General features: G+C 51.8%; 1 protein-coding gene across 2 annotated transcripts; it reads left to right on the top strand.

Moving 5' to 3' along the window:
* The first annotated feature begins 1,028 nt into the window (after positions 1-1,028).
* Positions 1,029-18,343, top strand: ZIC1 (Zic family member 1). Of its 2 annotated transcripts, XM_080410146.1 has the most exons (3): positions 1,029-6,294; positions 7,504-7,667; positions 8,192-8,521. In XM_080410146.1, the coding sequence occupies exons 1-3, from the start codon at positions 5,319-5,321 to the stop codon at positions 8,387-8,389; spliced, it is 1,338 nt and encodes a 445-aa protein (XP_080266272.1). In that variant the 5' UTR covers positions 1,029-5,318; the 3' UTR covers positions 8,390-8,521. The 2 variants fall into 2 exon arrangements, with proteins under 2 accessions (XP_080266272.1, XP_080266271.1); XM_080410145.1 differs by having other exon boundaries at positions 7,504-18,343.
* Positions 18,344-21,737: the final 3,394 nt, after the last annotated feature.

Raw genomic sequence — 21,737 nt, 5'->3', positions numbered from 1 at the left:
GTATCACAGTCACGCTCAGTCATAAATAATTTGGTGTCCTCAATATTTTCATCGCTGTGCTGAAAATCACTGCTGAAATAAAAAGAACTAGAGGAACCCCTTAGGAATTACATTGTCTAGTCAACTTCCATTCATCCTCATACTTTTATCAAGTCAGAGCAGCAAACGCTGCCCCGCTAGCGAGAGGTTTGCAGGACTTGTGCTTTATTGGGTAGGATGGGAGGCTGGAGGAGTGCTCAGTTCCCAAGCGTTCGCCAAAACTTGTTGAAACTGGACAACAACAACAAAAAAAAATCGCTGCATTTAATATTTCAAATGGTTACCAGATGACAAAGAAAAAAAAAAAAAAAAAGGCAAAACAGTTGTGGATTTCAGAGTAAATATTGGCTAAAACCGTGACTGGACCACGCACGCCTTTCTCAGCTACGCAGTGCCACTGGCGGAGCCGCAGGGTGAGGATGCCCCACCGCCCAGGCTGGTGGGACCCCGAGCTCCGGGATCCCCCCCCCGGGTCCCACGCTGGGGCTGGGAGTGCGAGGGGCTGCAGCCCGCGCAGGCGGGACCCGATCCCCTCCCCAGCCTTACCCACCCGGCCAAAGGTGCGCTGGCAGGACGGGGAGCAATCTGCGCCCCCGCGGGACCCGGCGGCCCCGGACGCATTTGTCGGCGCGGCCCCGGGGTGCGGGAGCCGGGCTGAGCCTGCGGCACCGGCTTGTCACGCACCCTGTGCCGTCCGCGGCCGCGCAGGGTGGCGGGAGCGCTCGCCGGGGAGGTCTCGGGGCAGAAATAAAGTTCCTCGGCTCCGAGCGGAGCGATCCACGAGTCCAGCCCGGCAAACGGGCTCCCCGGGGCTGAGGGGCCGTGCGTGACAAAGGAGCGGCAGGGTGAGGGGCGGGGGGGCTCGGAGAGGAGCCCACGCCGGTCCCCGTCCGGTCCGGCGCTGGCACACTGAGAGGGGCTCGGGTCAGAGGTCACCCTCGAGGGCATCCCCCTCGGCAGGGATTTGGGAGCATCTCCCCTTCCCCAGCCCCTCCGCGGGCTCTGCGCGAAGTTGGCGACGACACCCGGCTCCTTTGGCAGCCCCCCCGGCCCTGCCTGCGGGGGTGGGTGGGGATGGAGGGGGCCGGCCGGGCTCTCGGGCTCCGTCCCTCCTGCACCCGCCTATAAAGAAGGGCATGCGATGCCGGAGCGCCGGCTCCCCCGGCGCGCCCCCGTGGCACCGGGCGCGGTGGTGGGCGGGGAGCGCGTTCCCCGGGACGCCTCCCTACGGGGCTCGCCATTGTCAGCGCTCCTCGCCCTCTGCCCACCGCCCCGGGCCCCCGGCCCTGCCCGGGCGGCAGCAGGACCCTGCCGGACCCGCCGCCTGCCCGTCCCCACCGAGCCCGGCCGCTGTCGGGGCTGGGAGCGCCTCCGCTCCGCTTCGCGGACCCCCGCCGCCCCGCATTGCGCGGACCTCTAGGCCACCCTCTCCCGTCCTTCTGTCCGGACTCAAGGGGGGGGGGCGCCTCGTCCGGCGGAGGGTGCCGGAGCCCCCCTCGACGGCGCCCGGGCGCTTCTCCCTCCACCCGCCCCCGCCCGCCGGCCCCACGTGGGTGAGATGCAGCTGAGGCACTGCCCCCCCTCACCGCGGGGCTCCAGCCCTGCTCCCCCGGGGTGGCCAAGCCTCTTCCCACTGGGGCCCCCGAGGGCAGGGAGCTCTTGTCCAGCCCTTGGGGCAGATGGTGGGGGTTAGCCAGCTGCCCGGGCTGCCCAGTACCCCCTGCTCTCAGGCACTTACCCCTGCGACCTGTTGAAGGTTTCCCCTCATTTCTGAACTGGCAAAAAAAAAAAAAAAAAAAAAAAAAAAAAAAGGGGGGGGGGGGGGCGGGGGGCCAGGGAAAAGAAAGAAAGAATGAAAGAAGAAAACAATACCCCCCCTAAGAACCCACCACCTCTTTGGCGCTTCCATCGAGGCGGTCATCCTTCATTTCTTCTTTTCTTGCTTTCTGGAAGCAGTTAGGGAATGTATGATGAAGCAGAAATGAGCCGTCAGGATGATATTTTAATGGCTTATATGTCACGTTGGTGCATGTGGCTTTGAACTGGAGCAGCTTTCGTTTCCTGCAGAGAGCGCACCGCAAATCCCACTTGATAACTTCTACAACCCACAACATTTTTTTTTTTTTACATTCACTCTTACACTGTATATTTAGATACGCTTCCTAAAAATACCCGCTCGTCCGCCTTCTCGTATATTTTGCACCGACCTGGAATGATCACTGGGTTCTCCCTGCACTGGGAGGCAGGCTAGCACTGGATTACCTAACTTTCTGGATGTCCTCATGCCATCGCCCTGAAGACTTCACAATAATGCTGACAACTATGTCCTTCGCTTAATTTTAGCACCAAATAGAGAAAGTAACGTAACACCCGCCTAAAGACCACGTCCACACACAGGCGCGCTCCTAGGGCGGGTGTACCTGTTGCTGTAAAGCTATTGCAATGCCTTGGAATGGATTTGGCAGAACAAATGCAAACGTGTAGATTCAGCCCAGCATTATTCTGAAAAAAAACCCACCACCCAAACTGTAAAGCCTCCCAAGATCCAAGGGAAATTACATAATATATCTGCTTTGAAAGCGATCTCCACGCACCGAGCACAGGCAAACTGCATCTGCAGATAAACTGCAGCGAAACATTCCTTTAAGGCGTATCAAAGTTTATTTGTTGTTGTTTGTTTGTTTGTTTGTTTTCTAGGCGCAATGGCCATTTTTACACCTCTCGAAATGAGGTAGTTCTCCTCCGAGGAGGGTTCGCGCAGCAGCGCTGCTCGCCTGACTCCCCAGTACCTGCGCTGCGGATTGCTTACTAGCGCTTTTAATTAGAGAGGATGAGTTTAAAGTTTCTTTGTTTGGCACTAGGAATTGGAGGGGCTCGGACTGAGCTGCGAAGGAGGCAAGTGAAGGGCTGAACAAAGGCGAAGTGGAAGAAGTCCGACTCTTAGGGAGCTTTTGGTGTTTTCGTTACTAGAAAATAATTAGAGCTAATGAATATGCAGGCGACTGAGTAAATAAATAATTTCCAGTTTTATATATGTACACACACACACACGCACATACGTAAGTGTATATATACATATGCACACAAAGAGGTCTGTATTTTAAAGTTTCACTAGATTTTTTTTAGGTGCCGAAGCATCGTTTAAAATGTTGTACAAATGTTGCTTAGCTTAATTGATTAAGTCACAAAGGTTTTCTGCTTTTAAATACCATACTTATACCTTTCAACAATCATTTTAATATATAGTCAATGGCTCTTTGTAGTGAGAACAAAAAACAACTATCCGCAGTTTTTCAATAGACTTTGAGCTGGGGAAAGACAGGTTAATCGAGGGTTGCATCTAGAAAACAACCAAGTGTTGTATGTTTGCACTGAATCCAAATGTCTGCATTTTTCTAACTAAATCAAAGGGAGTGTTATTTCTTTTTCTGCTCACTCATCTGAAGGTAAGTAAATTTTCTCTGGCGATCAAAAGCCTGGTCAGCAACAAAGACACCGCCTGCTTTTTCCACCGTCCTGGTGTGGCAAGTTGAGGAATTTCAATAACTGTGACAAGGGTGACTGATTTGTGAACTAGAAAAGGTTTGAATGTCAGAAAATTTACATTGCTCCTATCGAGGATTTTAAATGAATTTTTACCAAAAAAAAAAAAAAAAAAAAGGCGAGCAAGAGAGTGAGTGAGAAGAAGTGTCCGGGAGTTTCATGCAGCAGGAGGAGAAACAATGTAGGTTTGGGAAATTTACAGTTTTACCTGAATGAAAGAGACTCCTATAAAGAGAGAGCGAGAAAAAGGAAGAGGGAGAGAGAAAGGAGAAAGAAAATAACAAAAAAAGAGGCGAAACAACAACAACAAAAGTAGAAAGTTAAGAGTTCTCACCCACCTGCGTTTTGATGGGTGCAGAAAACAAGATTTATTTCAGAAACCTGATGGAGGGATAGAGTCAGCTACCCAGAGAAACCACGTCTGGTGTTTAAAAATAAAATCAAATGCACCGAGCACCTACTCTTGGAGAGCTTCAGTTTTAAACAAGCGGAAAACAACTTCAAAAGAAGCGAGTCCCTACAGGGCTCCTCTTTTCAAAGTCTAAAAAGTTGTTCAGCGATCTTAAAAATTCTGGATCACCAAGAAATCATCATTGCCATCATTACCAGAGTGCTGGAGAGAGAGGGACAGAGAGAGGGAAAGCAGGGGAGAAAATAACCCTAATAATAGGCAAAGATTTTTTTCTTTTCCTTAGCACATATACACACAAAAAGATGCGCTGGAAATATTTTCGTGAAAAAAAAAAAAAAAGGCTTTATATATTAAAAAAAAAAAAAAAAAAAAAAAAGCTGCTACTCCTGCAGCCCTGTTTGTCAGAAGGGATGTCAGGGCGCTCACAATACCTGCGATTGATGAGGCGGAGGGGCCAATCAGCGGCGGGAGGCGGCCGTGCGCGCCCTTCGTTGGCGGGGCCGGGGGGAGTTACGCGGAGAAGGGGGAGCCGCCGCCGGCCAATGAGCGCCCACGTCCGCCCGCACGTCGCTCCGCCCCCGGCTCCCATTCATCAAGGGGGGGGACGGTGTCGTCTTTTCAATTCATTTATCTGCAGGAATGATTGCCGCTATCAGTCTCGCGTTCACCGCCCGGCTGAGGAGGTGAAAGTTTCTCCCCAGGAAGATAAACCGCAAAAGACAATATTGTGCATGATTTGCGCCTTTTTTTGCAAAGCGAAAAAAAAAAAGCCCCCCCCCCAAAAAAAAATCGGGGAGAGTGTGGGGAAGCTCGAAGAGGACAGAGAAACAATCTCTCGGCCACTTTGCAACATTCCTATAGCCAAAAAAATCACTGAAGGAAGTTTCTTTTTTGTTTTGTTTTGTTTTTTTTTTTTTTTTTGCTGCCCGTGTTGATCTCTCTCCGTTATTGTTATTTGCAGGCAGTTTATTTTTGAGCCCACCCAACCCCCCCCCCTTCCCCACTTAAACCTCCCTGAAAAGTCAAAGCAGAGAGACAGTGAATATTTTTGGGGCACATTTTTATTATTATTTGCAACTGCGAAGATCTCTTCCCCCCTTCAGCACCAGCCTCTTTTTTTTTTTTCGTCTTCCCCCTTTTTTTTTTCTTCCCCCTGCGCTGATGCCGAAGGGGGTGTTTTTGATGTGGTTGCTTTCGTGGTGATCGTCGCTGACTTTCCAAAGGGGGTGTTTTCGCCGCCGCCGCTGCTGCTGCTGCTGCTTCTCTCCGCGTTGTGTGTGCGCGCGCGTGCTTTTTTTTTGGTTGCTGCATCGACGCTGGGAAGATGCTTCTGGATGCTGGACCGCAGTATCCCGCCATAGGAGTCACTACCTTCGGATCCTCTCGCCACCACTCCACGGCCGATGTCACGGACAGAGAAGTGGGGCTGGGGATCAACCCCTTCGCCGACGGCATGGGCGCCTTCAAAATCAACCCCAGCACCCACGAGCTAGCCTCGGCCGGCCAGACCGCCTTCACCTCGCAGGCGCCCGGCTACGCGGCGGCGGCCCTGGGGCACCACCATCACCCGACCCATGTCAGCTCCTACTCCAGCGCCGCCTTCAACTCCACCCGGGACTTTCTGTTCCGCAACCGCGGCTTCGGGGAGGCGGCGGCCGCCAGCGCCCAGCACAGCCTCTTCGCCTCCGCCGCCGGCAGCTTCGCCGGACCCCACGGACACACCGATGCCGCGGGACATATACTTTTCCCGGGGCTACACGAACAAGCCACCAGCCACGCTTCGCCAAACGTGGTGAACGGGCAGATGCGCCTGGGCTTCTCCGGAGACATGTACGGCAGACCCGACCAGTACGGCCAGGTCACCAGCCCCCGCTCCGAGCACTACGCCTCGACCCAGCTACACGGCTACGGCCACATGAACATGAACATGGCAGCACACCACGGGGCAGGGGCCTTCTTTCGTTACATGCGGCAGCCCATTAAACAGGAACTCATCTGTAAGTGGATTGAGCCCGAGCAATTGTCAAACCCCAAAAAGTCCTGCAACAAAACTTTCAGCACGATGCACGAGCTGGTGACTCATGTCACGGTGGAGCACGTTGGAGGACCCGAGCAGTCCAATCACATATGTTTCTGGGAAGAGTGTCCAAGAGAAGGGAAACCTTTCAAGGCCAAATATAAACTTGTAAATCACATCAGAGTCCACACAGGTGAAAAACCTTTCCCCTGCCCTTTCCCAGGCTGTGGCAAAGTGTTTGCCAGATCAGAGAATCTCAAAATACACAAAAGAACTCATACAGGTACGGTAACCTTCTCTGTAGCTTTTCTCTCTGCGAGTGGAAGCGCCGAGCGCCGGGGCCGGAGCGGGGCGCAGGGATGGGCCGGGGGGGCCGGGGCGCTGCTTGGCTGAGGGTCGGGCTGGTCGGAGGGAGGGGGGGGGGGGGGCGGGCGGCGCGGGGGTGTGTGTGTGTATGGTCCAGGGCCACTGATTTTTCCGGGAGAGGCCGTCTCGGAGCTCCGCGGCAAAACGAGCTCGGTCACAGCCACGCCAGCAGCAGCAACAAAAAGAAAATTATCCCTGCCGAGGCAGAGGGGGAGAAAGGCAGGGTTTGCTGCCGGGCTTGTTAGGGCGGGGGGCCGGGGGTGGTGGTGGGGGGAGAGAATCGCAGCAACCTGTCCTGTTTAAATTTATAGGTTTTAATTAATTGTTGTACGGCAGTTTTGACTGTGGCACGATGAGAAATTGTGCTAAATATTGCTGGCAGCTCATCCGTCTCCCCTGTGCAATTCAGGGCTTGGTAAATATTTAATTCTGAGGAGCGATTTTAAATAAACCGAGCCCGGCGCGTTAGTGTGTTATTGTTGTGCGGAGGGCAGGCGCCGGGATCCCTGAGAACTTTTCCCCATCGCGGGAGGTGGGAAGGCAGCCGCCCCTGGCTGGGAGAGCTCTCCCCCCCGCTCCTACCCCCGGGCGCCGAAAGGCAGCGCCGCTTTCCCGAGCGCTTTTGCAAGAGGGTTTGTGGGGCTGCCCTGGCATTGTATTCCCCGGCCGGATAATTTTCAATATTGCAAGAAAATACAGGGGAGGGGGCAGGGTGGGTGGGAGCGTAAAATAGCACGAGAATGAGCTATAAAAACGGAAACTAGACACTGAGGATCGTGTGTAAATACCACCACGCCTGCTCTCTCGCTCGGAGCGTTGCGAGGAGGGAGAGGTGCCCAGGGCTGGGGTTGCAAGTGAAACTAGCCCTTCCAAAGGGGGAAAAGAAAAAAAAAAAGTTATTTAGCTCCCCCCTCGTCCGAAATGGGCACTGAGTTGGGGTCGGAGGTGTGGAAAGAACAGAGAAGAGGAGCAAGGCTTTGGGATTTGAGCCTCGTTGAAGTTAGAAAGTTGCAAGTGTTTGAAATGGAGCCCTGGGCTCCCGTCCGGCGGTGCGATGGGGACAATGAGCGATCCGGCCGCCCCTGCTTAATCAGATCCGTTTCCCCCCCCCTTCCCTCTGCAATAGGTGAAAAACCATTTAAGTGTGAGTTCGAGGGCTGTGACAGGCGCTTTGCAAACAGCAGCGACCGCAAAAAGCACATGCATGTGCACACTTCCGACAAGCCCTATCTCTGCAAAATGTGTGACAAGTCCTACACGCACCCCAGCTCCCTCAGAAAGCACATGAAGGTAAATGGAGAGCGCCCGCTGTGCGGGGCTCGGACGTCGCCTCGGGCCTGGCCGGGGGAAAGGGCTGCGGGGACGGTGGGCGGCAGCGCCCGGGCCGGGGGGCGGCGGCGCGGTGGTGCCTGCGGGCGGAGCGCGGCCCGGGGCCGGCCGGCTGCGCGGCTCCGCGCTGCTGCGGCCCGGCCCCGGCCCCGGAGTCCGCCCCGGGCCCGGCGGGCCGCGCCGCCCCCCGCCCGGCCGCGCTCGGCCACGGCCCCTCGGGCAGGGCCTTTTGTCGGTGCGTTTTACCCGGGGAGGGGAGGGGGGACAGTGCGAAGAGGCAGCCGGTGGGCGCTGCCCGGCCTTCCCCGCCGGGCCGGGCCGGGGCAGGGGGAGCGGCCGGGGCCGGCGGGGAGCCCCGCGGGGATGCCCGAGCCCGCGGCTCGGCGCTGGGTCCCGTTGTCTGGCGCGTCCCCAGCCGCAGGCGCCCGCCGCCAGGGCCTCCGTCCTCCGCCGCGCTCTATTTCTGCCCGGGTTTTCTCTTGCAGGTCCATGAATCATCCTCGCAGGGGTCCCAGCCTTCTCCCGCCGCCAGCTCAGGCTACGAGTCCTCCACCCCTCCAACCATCGTGTCTCCATCCACAGAAAACCAGACCGCCAGCTCCTTATCCCCTTCCTCCTCCGCAGTCCACCACACGTCCAGCCACAGCACGCTTACATCAAATTTTAACGAATGGTACGTCTAAAACGCTAAAACAAAACAACAAAAAACACACAAAACGAAACAAAACAAAAATACCCCAAGCGAGCAAACAAATACCCTATTTAAAGACTCCAAAAATAATGAACACGTTGAAGTCAGAATTTAAATGAGCAAACAAAAAAAATATGCTGCCAGTAGACCCAGGACTGAGTAAAATGAAGACTTCATTTTAATTTTTTTCCTTTCTTTCTTTTTTTCCTCTCTTTTATTTATCTTTTTTCTTTTTCTTTCTTTTTTTTTTTCTTTTTCCTTTTTTTTTTTTTTTTTGACTGTTCTGCTCTGCTCTGTTCCAAGGCTTGGTAGGCGAAGGGGTTAGTAGAATGCATAAGAAGACAAGGTTACCAGGGCAAATGCCAACTGTATAGGGCTTTACTGGAAACCACTGATTAGAGATCTCCAACTGCATGTCTGCTCGGGCAGCGGCCTTCCCCCCCATCCCCTCTTGTAAATACAGAATTATTAGCTTCAAAAACAAAACAACAAAAAAATGTACTGTTTGATTTTGTAAATAGTTATATCGCAAGTTGAATAAGGGGATATGTGGATTTGTGGTCTTTGCATATATGTGGGGGGAGGGGCGGGCGGGCGGGAGCGACGGCGGGGGGGGGCGGAGGTGGGGGGGGCAGAGGGAAGAGGTAGAAATTCAACTATTTGTACTGAATGGCAAGAATGTTCTAGTAAATGTGTACCAAAATGTGAATTACTTTGTATTATTACAGTCTAAACGTCGATCTAACAGAATATTATTGGTATTAATGTGCTTTTTTGTATAAAGTGCAACATTTTGTCCCAAAGTCCAGTCTAAGTAGTGCAGTAAAATGTTGTTACACGTCCTGTCAAGAAATTCGTATAGTGAAAGCCTGGATCTGCGTGTCAAACTGTTACATTTGTTTATGTAAAGTGATATTAAAAAAAAAAAAAGATATAAACTATATCTGTCCGTTGCTTTTGGCAAATACAAGAACATAATGTATATAAATCCTAATTTCCATATTTATCCGCATGTAAAGGTCCGGTTATACATGTTACAAGATATTCAATATTTATGGCTAGAAGAATTGGTATGTAAAATTTAGTTTACAGAACTGTTTGGTATCATTTCGTACCTTATTAAAGATTCTTAAATCCCACGAATTGTGGTAGGAATTCTTATTCTCTAAGTCAACCTGCTGCAACTCCAACTAGCTTTAGGATATTAGAATAAAACTGTCCCAGTTTTTCACTGCTTTCCATTATGTCATCACTAAAGCAGCGAAGGTGATATAAATGTGATAAATGAAAGGATCCCTGCTGGCATTACTATAGTGTGTAATTAGTATTTATATCAAAATTTATGAAACAAATTTTCGGCCGCAGTATAATTTAAATGACCTTTGCAGACATAGAATAACAACCATAAAAATAACAGAAATAGATTGCATATGCTACATAAATATTAATGTGGGGAATTGTTTCACGAGAAGTGCTGCACTCCAACACTGCCCATGAATCTGCATAGACTGGGTCCCTAAATTAAATTAATTCGGATAACATATATTAGGAGATTTAAAACAGAGGAGATTTTGGTTGCTATTTTAATTTAAGGCATTTATGACCATAACTAATTCTCAGACCGTGGATTCATGACTTTCCTTGGGCCTTTTACTCCAAGAAGTACAGCACTGTTTCACGAAGGCCGTTGTTGTTGTTGGGTGTGTTTTTTTTTGGGTTTTTTCTTTTTCTTTTTTTTTCTTCCTTTTTTTTTGTTGATATTCCTTAAAACGTGATGTTAATTTAAATCAATTACTTCTTATGTTATGTTATTATTATTACTATAATTTTGCCAGTGTTAATAGCTTTCTAAAAAATAAATCTAGGGGATAAGAATTATTTTATGTAATTTGATTATCTTTCTATCTCTTTTATTTATTTCTCATTTACTTAAGAAATTCGTTCCATTGGCTGGCGTTGATACAGTAAATTTGTAAATGAGAAGACAATATAAAAAATCTAAATTACTTGTGCTTAATGACTGTAGCAGAACGCCTTTTCTCTAAATCAGATGTCTTCCTTGCAGTTTAGTTTGATAGATTTGCAAGCTGTACTGCTTCCACTAACTTAGCTACGGTTGTTGGAACTGTTGGGCTTTGTTCCTGGTTGTAGCTTGCATGATCGCCCATTAAGCAGACAACATATCAACAGACAACACAAATCATGAGGTTGGCTAAAGCTGCGAGGGCTTGTGATATGTCATAGAGTGAATTGCACAAACTGACCTTCCAGTAGACCAAGATGACACTTTAACAGCTTCTTTAAAGAAATATTATGTGTACAGCGAGTCAATAGCCATATTAACCGCTCGGGGGGGAGGGGGTGCCGGAGAAGCCGCTCTCTGCTCATATCCATGCGGGCGCTCCGCAGCTCCGGCTGTAACCCACCAGAGCACAGCCCGCCTGTCTCACAGCAAAAACCCGCAACTATTTTTTCTTTGTCCGTAACGTTTGGGGATCTCCCTCGGAGGTTTTTCACGACCCCAAACCACCCCCCATTCCCCCCCCCCCCAAAAAAAAAAAAAAAAAAAAAAAAAGAAAAGTTTGCCTTGCTCAGATGAAACCCCTCTCCTGCCAGCTCGGCACCGCCGCCTGCTCCCTGCAGCACCCGTGGGAAGGCTTCGCTTTAACTTTACTTGCTACAAAATGTTATTATTATAAGGCTAATATCAGTTTCCAAAGAAAAGAGCGCCACCTTGCAGGGTTTGGCGAGATAGAAAAAGTTGGAGCCCGGTGGGACCCAGGCAGAAAGTGTTGGTGCTTGAGGAAATATAACCCACCGGGCGATAGAGCCGGGGGAAAAAATGTTTCGTGCGCCGAAAATGTTACTCTCTGCGGATCTTTCAGGTTAACTACGCTGCCGACTTGACCGGGCAGCGGTTGTAAAACAAACAGCGTCAGCGTGGCTGAAAAAAACACCCCAAAACAAAAACCCTGTAGAGATAGTCTGAGCCATCCCACTGTAAAATAAATCCAGAGAAACGTGGTGGGGATGATAGATTTTGAAGACGCGTATTGCAAGTTTCTTTGAACTTGTGTAAAGTCCCTAGTGGTCGCTTAACACAGATCTGTTACTTGTGTGTATTGGAGCACTTGCTTAATGAGTATTCTTTTAAACTTTTGGTCTGAGGTTTGTTTGAGCGTCCTACAGCAGAAAGAAGGATTTTAGTGGTGGTGGTGGTGGTGGTGCTGCTGCTGTTGGTTTTTAAGCTGGGCGGGGGCGAACGGTGCAATCCTGGTTGATCGCCATCCCGTATATGTTCTGAATTAGCGACGATCACTGGGGCTGGAGTTGCTAATGCTGAATTCAAGTCCACACCATGCTTGTGCTGTTCGCTTGGCTCTGGATAGGGGAGCAGTGCTTTGAAACCCCCGGCAGAGCGAGGGGTGTTTTTTGCAGGCAGAAGGAGGGGTATTTTTGGAGGCAGAGAGTTGTGAGGCGTCTCTCGGCTGTTTCCGCGCTGTTTCAGTCCCTAAATCCAACTTTCCCCCTCGCAAGGCGCCCTTTGCGGCTTCACTCGCGAAGGCTTGCGGGCAGAAACGCGAACCCCGGCTCTCCAGCCTCGACGGGGGCCATGATTTTCTTTTTCACGCCTGGCTCTTGAGATGCTGTCGGGGTATTTTTCCTGCGTGGGTTATTAGGTTTCGAAGAAGGCGGGGGCTTCCTGCGCGGGGTCGCGTCGAGCCCACGGCAGGCTCCGCGGTGCCTCTTTCATGGCATCCCCAGCGCTGGGGCCCGCCGTCTGCCAGCCGCAGGCTCCAGCGCCCGCGGAGCCTCCCGCCGCCCAGGGGGAGCTTTGGCGAGCCCCGCAGCAACACGGCAGCCCCGCGGGAGGGTGCAGGAGGCTGGCGGGAGGGTGCGTGGGGCTGCCCGTGCTGTCCCTTCTCGGGTGAGGTGCCCGCGGGGCGCACGCAGCGGCCCCTGGCCGTGCTTGCGCTGTTTGCGCGCAGAAAGTTAAATGCAAAACAATAATCGGGCGCTTCCATTCCCCCCTCGAAAGACTCGCCTTTCAGGTCACTTTAATGGCTTGTGAATGATCGCTTGAATTTTTTAAAAGGCGCGTCCTATGAAGACAAAGTTAGCTTCTTTAAAGCAGACACGGTTTGAAATGGGGACACACGCTCCGCGCTGGCCTCGACTGCTCACCGCCCTTGTTTTATCCGTAAGGAAGCAGCAGTCCCTGCACCGATGCACGCAACATAGGGGCTTTTATTCACTGCTTTTCTGGCCCCGCTGGTAAACGGCTCCGACTTTGTGAGTTTTCCCACGTCCAGAGCGCTTGTTCCTTTCGGAGCAACTTCTGAACGGAGCGAGAGGCGAGCCCGGCGGCGGGCCAGTGCCGGCGGGCGCGCAGGGAGCCCCGCAGCGCGCCCGGGTCGGCGGGAGCCCCGGCACGGAGCCGGAGCCCCGCCGCACAGCCCACCTGCAGCGGGCGGGCCGGGGAAGGAGCCCCCCTGGGAAAGGCTGCCGGCGCAGGGCAGGGTATTGCGAGTGACCCACTGCTGAAAGGGCCGGTGCGCGCTCTCCCGCTGGAGCACGGCGGGGAAGGGATTTGTCAGCGGTGTCCCCGCGACGGAGGCTGCACCGGTGGCTAGACACCCCGTGTGTCCCCGTTATTAAATGTAACTGTGTGTGGGTGCACGTATGTGCACCCCGTCCGCGCTCGCGGCGCACCCGTGTGCCCGCGGTGGAAGCGCCCGCCGCCCCGCGCACACGTGCGCGCTCTGCACCTTGAAAGCAAGGGTCGGTCCCCGCGGCGTTCCTGCGGGAAATCAGCGGGTTTTCCCCTAAATGTGGCGGTTCCCTCCCGAGGCGGGGTATGCTGCCTGGGAGAGACCGGGGAGAGCTGGGAGGCCCGGCCGGGGCCCGGCGCAGCCCGGCCCGAGGAGCAGCTCCGTCCCACCCGCCCTCCGCGCCTGGCCGCGGGCCGCCACCGCGGGGGCGTGGGGGACCCGGTGGCGGGGAAAGGCACCCTCTGTTTTGTGGGTATAATCCGCAGGACGCACCGTCACCGCCGCAGATGTACACACACTCACCGGAGTCACCGTTTGCGTTACTGGTTTTATTACAAACACATACGTGTGTATAAATATACGTACACACCTCTTTATCTATGTCTGCACGTATAGAAAGAGCAGTGTTTCTAGAAAGGCACATATTCGTGTGTTTGCATGGAGGTGTATTTTTGAAGGCTCACGTAACCTCTATTATTTCGTGCAAGCGCCTGTGCACAATGGATGGCGCCTATAACAACCCGGGTGTATTTTCCAAATTCACCCGGCCAGGCCGGTAACCGGGGCTCCTGTTTCGGACCAGGCGCGGGACAGATTTCTTCAACTTGCTGAAGGTACCAAGGTGGTTCCGTTTCCTCGCGAAGAGGCTGCGTTTTAGGGTGCATTGTTTATTCAAAATGGCCAAGGTTTTTATTTGGTATCAAATTAATTTTTTTTCGCTGCTGAACTCTATGGGTCAGATTCGGTTCATCTTCGATAACGAGAAACACGATCCTGTGAAGCGGAGGGGCTATTTTTATCATGCAGCTGGAAGCTGTCATCAATTCGTAACATTTATTTCGGCTTTAGAACGATAGTATAAAATAGCATGAAGTTTCCAGATGACGCCCCTACTGCAGACAGGATTTTTCAAGTATAATAAATCAAATTAATTACCTTTTAGATATATATGATCATACTACCTCTGTATGAAACTGCTATTAAAAAAATGCTCCGTGTGTGCATCGGTGATAGTGCATGTGTTTACACCACGGACCCGCGGACGGGGTGGGCTGCCTGGGGGTGCCTGCAGTGGGGCAGGGCACATGGGCAGCGCCCCAGCCCACGGCCACCCGTGCCCGCCCGCCAGGCGTGGGCAAGGCTGGGCTTAGCGTGACTCTGGAAGTTGCCTGTCTGCGCGGGTCAGGGCTCTGCCATCCTTTCGGATCTCTCCCGCTCCCCAAATCCTGTGAAGGGCACGGCCAAGGGCTGAAGGAAAAATAAAAGGGGGAAAAAAGCCCCGCACCAGCAAGCCCCCCCCCCCCCCCGGGACATGTGTTTTGTGTTTGATATCGCCTCTTTCGGGGGGAGGCCGGGGGCGGCGGGTAGGTGCAGGGCGGCCCGGCTGGGGACGGTTCCTAGAAGTCGCGGCGGTGCGCGGAGGCGGTGGGGGTGTGTGTATATATGTGTGTATGTGTGAGTGTGTGTGAGTGTGTGCGTGAGCGTGCGCGCCCGCCGCACGCCCCGGCGGCAGCCCCGGAGGCGCATGCGCGCCCGCGGCCCGGCTCCACGTGCTGTTGAATATTTATGACTCTCACCGCCTCCCCACCGCCCGCTGAAGGTACCCGCGCCCGCCTCCGCGCCCGCGCAGGGGAACGCCGCCGCCGCACGTGCTGCCCGCCCGCCCCGCGCCCGCCGCACCCCGGCCCGGCCCGCCCGGGGCTGCTGCCGCCGCGCCGCCCCCTGCGCTCCTCGCTGCGCCCGGCAGGGCACTTTCCCCCTGCCCTGCCCTGCCCTGCCCGGCATGTTGGGCACCGCCACCTCCTCAATTTAACGGGTGCTTTAGCACATCACCAGCCCCCTCCGCGCAGCAGTTCCCGGCTCCGGTGCCCGCCGGCCGAGCAGCTTTTCGAGGGCTTATGTGGCAAAACGCAACGGGCGCAGTCGCCAGAAAAGTATGGTCTCGGGGGAAGGGAGAAAGGTTCTCGTAATGGATTCCTTTCTGCCTCGCTCCTCTTAGTAAAATCTCATTATACTGTGTGGCCCATCATATTTTATTGCTGATTTATCGGCATCGCATGATAGATCCGAGGAACAAACGCAGGATCTTGGCATTTATTCCGTTTGTAGGCTGCAGGGTTTTTTTTAAACAAACTAATAATTCCCAGCACTCATTGTTCGGCGGCACAAAGTGATTTTAAAGCCTTTTGTACGGTGGCAAAATTACATCCCGTGTTATCAGAAATGTGCTTCTCAATCTTGCTAATGAGGTGGGTTTTTCTTTCCCTCCAGAGCCCGGCGGGCAGCGGGCAGGACGGAGGCAGGAGCCCTCGGGGCCCGCCTGGGGCTCCTGGGCACACCTGGGTGCCTTGCTCGGCGCAGCCCGGCCCGGCCCAGCAGAAGTTCGCAGAAGGGCCCTCCCGGGTGGAGCGAGGCTGCCTGGAAATCGCCCGGCCACAATTTCCTCTCCGCAGCCTCTCTCCTTCTCCCCAATCCGCCACAGCCCACCCCTCTCCATCGCCGCCTCTCTCCGTGCCCGGCGCTACGGATAAGCGCGCCCATCGGTGTGTGCGCGGGGGCCGGGCTGTGAAAGCCTCCCCGACCGACACCTTGAGCGCCCGTGCCCCCCTCCCCGCCTGGCTGAGGCTCCCTGCGCGCCCCAGCCAACTACAAGAGGCGACAATAAAGCCGATGTCCATCATGTCGCCTGTTCATTTCAGAAAGGGCAGATCCTGACCCCAGTTCCCCAAGTGGAAGCTTGTTTCGGGCTCGCATTGTGGGCATAATTTACTCCAACCTTTACACGAATGTGTACGAACGCATATTCCCCTCCCCCCACTCCTCTTTCAACCAGGCTTTTTTTCTTTCTCCCGTTACCCCCCTTAGCCGAGGGGAAGCTCCCCAGTGTTTGCGGGGCGCGGCGGGCGTGCAGGGGGCAGCGGCAGCGGGCACACACCTGCGCCCCGTGCCCGCGCCTTCGCACGGCGACCCGCTGGCATCGTTCAACTCCCAAGAAAACTGTTGATCCCCTCCAAGAGGGAGGCTGAACCTTCGCTTTTAGCGTTCATGGCCGCGTCGCTTCCTCCCCCCCCAGCCCTTTCGTTCCCCCGGGCTCGCCCCTGTGCCGCTTGCAGAGTTGCCCGGGTCCCCGCGCGGGGCTGGGGCCACGGGGCGCGGGGTCCTGCGGGGGCCGCACGGAGGAGCGGCTGCTGCGGGGGCAGGGCTGGGGGGCACGCCCTCGCGTTTTAGCCAGCGGGACCAGGGTGGGCTCCACTATTCTTCCTATTCTTGTTATTGTTATTATTATTGTTATATTCAATTTAAAATTACTCCTTTGTAACTTGCAAAGCGCCTGTAAATTTACCTTAAACCTGATTTCTTTCCTAGCCAATGGTGTCAGGGGCCGGTTAGCCTGTCCCTCCGGAGCATTAACCCTTGTCGCTAGCTGGAGTGAGTGAGGAGCTGAGGTTTGGCCCTGAGGAGCTCTGTGTGCAGATCTGGCACAGCTTTGCTCCCTTAACTCCTGGATCTTTGTTTTGGTGGCGACCAGGGAGAGCAGGGAGCGCTGTGCTCGCATTTCCCTCTGGCTTTTACACACACACACACGCACACGCACACACACACACAAATCCCCCTTTCCAACTTTCTGCCTTTTGCGCTTCCCTTCCAGTTTTTTTCACTTCTCAGACCTACTGGCAGCATTTGCCGAGATCTAGATCCCCGCCGTGGTAAGTGATGCTTTTCTCCATTGCAAAACTCGCTCAGCTCTCGGCTAGCTGTCCCAGGGATGGGTGTAGAAGTTGTATTTGTTTGGAACAGAACTGCCCAACCCCAGTGGTTTCACGTCAAGCAGCACAGAGTAAAACTATTGTAGTGTATTAACTCTGAATGGGAGCAAACAGACCAAATAATCATTGGTGGCTCAGACAGTAGCATGGCACTAATGTCATTCTTTTTAAGTTTGCAAAACAACTTTTTTTTTTTTTTTTTTCGTTATGGGGAGAACGAGCCTGTGTTTTGGGTCTGATCTTGATATTTACATTACACACCAGACCATAACAAACTATACAAAGAATGCAGCTGCCATATGTGCTTTGTGACCATACAATTATGACTGGGGGGTTCATGCATTCAACCGAAGTGTTGCAGACACACTGGTAGCACTCTGCAAGGTTCGCGCACTACCTGAAAACTCACTCCATATTTGGTGGGAGGGGTTGGAGAGACGTTGCATTTTTAAACCCTCTATATTTAAAAAAAAATATTCAACTACATTAAATGCCTCCTGGACATTTATTTTTGATGTACAGTCTGCAGCTCTGACTGGATCAAATTCACGATTATTCAGATGAGGTTGAATTTGAATAACTTGCTGGTTTCTCTCCCCCGCCCTCCCCCATCACCCTCCCCCTCCTTTTTTTTTTTTTTTTTTTTTTTGTTTGTTTTAAAAATTAAGAAAATGAAGAGAACCGCTGAGTCCGGCTGACCTTTGGCTGACATAATTTAGCAAGAGACCGTTCGCAAATGAGGACTGGAAAAATTAGACTCTCTAGCTCTCCGGGTAAAGCGACACTCAGCGCCCGGCTCCCACCGAAGGGAGCCGGGGCAGGGGCTGCCCCGCGGCCCGGGAGCCCCCAGGGTGGCGGCGGCGGATGGTCCCGGCGGAGGGGCGCGGAGCGCTGCCAAGTTCAGGGCACGTCCCCCTTGCCGAAAGCAGCCCCTGCGCGCCGCTGAGCAGCGAGCCCCGCAACCGCAGGCTAATGATTCCCCTCTCGCGGCTCTTCGCTCCGCGGCCGCGCACCGGTGGCGGGCCCGGGCCCGGCGGCTCCAGCTCCGCGGGGCCGCCGCGGACGCTGCCGCTGCCCCCGGGGCCGGCCGGGAGACGGGGCCGGGGCGCTACGCGGCCTCCCCACCGGGCAGCGGGGCCCGCTCCGCTCCGCGGCGGGGCCGGGCTCAGCGGGCGGCGGCCGGGGCGCGGGGCCAGCGGCCGGGACGCGGTGCCAGGGCGCGGGCATCACGGCCCCCGCCCTGCCTTATTAGCTTGTCAGAGTTTATCTCGTTAAGTTGTGCAGGACGTTACTCAGATGACAAGGCACGGGCAAACTCTGGAGAGGGCTTAATCCCCAGAAGTTGCTGTCAAACAAACAAACACGCAAACAAACAAACAAAAAAACAAAACAAAAAAGAAAAAGAAAGGAAGGGAAAAAAAAGAGAAGGAAACCGCGTTTCGTGTTTTAACCGATCATTTGTTGAGCATCTGCGGGGTCCTGCTGCTCTGCGCACGCAGGCTTGCCAGGGGGCTGCTGGTGCAGGGGCAGGGCAGTGTCCCCCGAGCCCAGGCTAACGTCCCCTTTCCCCCCCGGGGCGGGCGGGGCGGGGGGGGGGGGGGGGGGCGAGAGCCACCCCCTCCCTGCGGCGGGGGAAGGAGCACGTCGAGGGGCCGATCCCGAGCTCCTTGGGCAAAACTTCCAGCTGAAGCAGGACCGCGCTCCCAGCCGACAGCAATTTCCCCCTCTCTAATCAGTCGCCCCTGCTAATAAATGATGTCTCTGCTCAGGTTCCTCAGCGCTCTGCAGCCGAGTCCGAGAGAAACTGATCCTTTATTAGAAGATGTTTTAATAAAACTGTTGTAATGTTGGCATTTTATTAGGAGGGTATTGTTTCCAAATTAATACCTAATCTAGGGAAAAGTCTATCCTACCGAACTAGATTTACCTCCATGCACTTCTTTCTCCATTTACACGCATTTTACAACTGAGAGCTTAGCTCTACATTTCCCTGAATCATCAGACCATTAATTTGCTGGGGAGCTAGCTGTTTCACCCAGATGGATATAATTCTGAGTAAACTCAGAAGAAATGCAAAAGCATATGCTTTTCTGTCATTAACCGCCCCCCCCCTTCCCCCCCCCCCCCCTTTCCTCCTTAAGTCTGCCTGTGTTGAGCAACGCTTTCAGAAACTTCATTACCTAAAAGGCAGTTCTAGAGGGCAGGGACTTTGGGAATAGTTCCCTTTTATTCTGAAACTTTCTAAACTTGGAGCAGGGTTGAACACGTCCTCAAATCTGCACCTTCCAGGAGGGAATGAATGATGTGCCAGACACTTCACTTCTAGTCAAAAAACATAAACCAAATGCTGGAAGGTTCGGAGTTCTTTTTCAGGCCCATTTTCTGTGCACATTTTACAGCCAGAATGTAAAATGGTCACCTCAGAAGTTGATAAAAACCCTATGCATATGTTACTGTATATCTCTTCCTCCATTTTATCTCAAATAGATTTAACTAACAATACATAGCAAAAAAACGGACAGCCACCTTGACAGGATACCTTTGCAGGCTGCAGGCCAAGCAAGCTCGCGTGTTAGAAATAAACTTGGACTAGGTGGAATATTTCTGAAAGAAGAACTACCCCCCTCCTGCAAATGGGTATTATTTTGCATTTAAAATTTCACCTTTCTTTGGCTTTCTTGAGTGGTGAAAATTTACACCCAAGTCATCACAAAGTGTTATAGTGGAGGGTGGTTACAGTGGAATTTTAGTTTTTAAAGAACTGTACATTTAAAAAAAAAATTCCTAACAAAGCAACCATAGTTTTTGCTTGACATCTGAAACTGCTATCCTCTATGAAATACCCCAAAAATATTAATCTGCTAGATAATGCGAGTATGGAATAGAAATATTTCCACCAGCTCTGCAATACAAATCAAGAAACATTGTAAATATCATATGACTGACAAATCAATAATTTGTAAATGCAATGCCAGTGTCACAGCACTCAAGATATTTTTTCCTATTTATAAAAATACATGTTTAATTATTCAGGTTTGAGTTTTCCTTGTCTTAACTTTATGGTTTCTTGAAAGCTGTTGAACTTTTGATTACTGGCATGTTTGGTTTGGGAAGTGAGGTTATAACACAGGCAGTTATGTACCTAATGCGAGTGTCTATGTTTAAATCAAAATCATTATCTTTCACGCAGGTGAGTGAAGCAAGTTATTTGCTTAATGCATTGTTAGTGTCAGTCATATTTTTTTGATCCATTTAGATTTAGTTATTTATTTTTATTTACCATTCCTTCTTGCAGCAGGAATGTCACTGAGGTGAATATCCCTAATAAGAGCATTTAGAATTGTCTTGCTACGAGCATTTAGATCTGTCTGGCTAGTTTGTTTAAAATGCTTGGGATATTTTTTAAAATATAAAATAGCTTTTAAATGCTGGGTGAGTTTTCTGCTGTGATATTTGTAGGAGCTTCTTAGTGTGTATGTTTGATCAATATACAATGTGGTTCATTCTTCCACAAACATTTTTAATCATATAGCAAGTTGTCAAATGTTCCTATAAGGAGCAATGGACAAAAGCTACCGGGAAGTGTAACTACATAAAACTGATGAAACACATGAGGGCTGAAATAAGGGACTGAAGCAAACCACACTGAAATCAATGGCAGGCTCCTGTTGAGTTGGAACAGGCTTCAGGCACAGTCTAGATGACTGCACAGGTACAGCCCTTTTCATCTCTTTCCAGTGTTGCTTTGGTTTACAGCACATTATTTACAGGTAACGTTCTTGAGCTAGATTAAAATTTATTGATTTATGTCTGGCATAAAAAGGTCCGTGTTTGGATGTCAGCGCCGATAGAAAGCTGGACTGGTATTGCAGAGCTAATGGAAATGATATGCCAGGTTCACCTCACCCGAGCAACGATTGCTTTTAGGATATTTCTTAGACTATTGTTCTTTTAGATAAAGGTGTATTTTTGCATGAAGGCAGCAACCATCAAAAAGATTTGGTGAGGTCCTTTCCAATAAGCCATTTTTTCAGCCACATGACTAAAAGTTGAAAACTGGCCCGATTACTAAATCTATATTCTTCTTTGCCAAGGACTAACAGCAATGAGGAACCACTGCCCAGCGCCAGCCCCCTCCCCTCCCCCCCCCCCCCCCTCCCCCGGCACTGTTCTACAAATATCACTTAATAAGTAATTCCCTGCTAATATTGGAATTTGACTGTGAAAATGCTGTTTTCTACTAGGAGAATTCAGATGCAGTAAACACTGCTACAGCAAATGGAGTGTTTTGTTGGGATATGCTATAAATGGGTTTCAGTCTGTTCCCACTGGAGCCATAAGTTTAGGATCAGATCCTGCTTAATATCATATTTCTCCTTCTCATGATACTTAGTGACTGTAGCAAAAAGCACAGCTATTTACAAAAAAACCCACCCCTTAAAAAAATATGGACTTGCTTATCTAGAAAATCTCAGTATCACTGGAGTTTTTAATTTTCTCCCCTCATTTACAAAGGACTTAGAGAGTCCTTTACAAACTTAGCTTCATATTTAGGTACAATCTCCTTTTAAGTTCTATTGTGTACTGAAGAATAGCACATTTAATTAAAAAATCATAACAACATAAAATTGTTCAGTGTTGTCAGTAGTTGCAGAGAAAGGGCCAAATTCTTCTTTTCTTAATCTGGCAAAATTCCCATTGACATCAGTGCTATGCTCTTTACAAAGCTCGGACATGTATTTTCAGACCCCACCAATTACAAGGAAATTATTTTACTCTTGCTGCAGTGTTTGTCTGCTGG

This window comes from Falco punctatus (assembly GCF_963210335.1).
Source record: "Falco punctatus genome assembly, chromosome: 13".
NCBI classification, from domain to species: domain Eukaryota; kingdom Metazoa; phylum Chordata; class Aves; order Falconiformes; family Falconidae; genus Falco; species Falco punctatus.
This window is presented reverse-complemented; position numbering and strand designations above follow the sequence as displayed.

What these genes read in the sequence shown, in the direction of transcription:
- ZIC1 (XM_080410145.1), top strand. Translation starts at nt 5,319, where the DNA reads ATGCTTCTGGATGCTGGACCGCAGTATCCCGCCATAGGAGTCACTACC. An exon ending in ACACAAAAGAACTCATACAG is followed by an intron (nt 6,295 to 7,503) that starts GTACGGTAACCT and finishes CCTCTGCAATAG; the next exon opens with GTGAAAAACCATTTAAGTGT.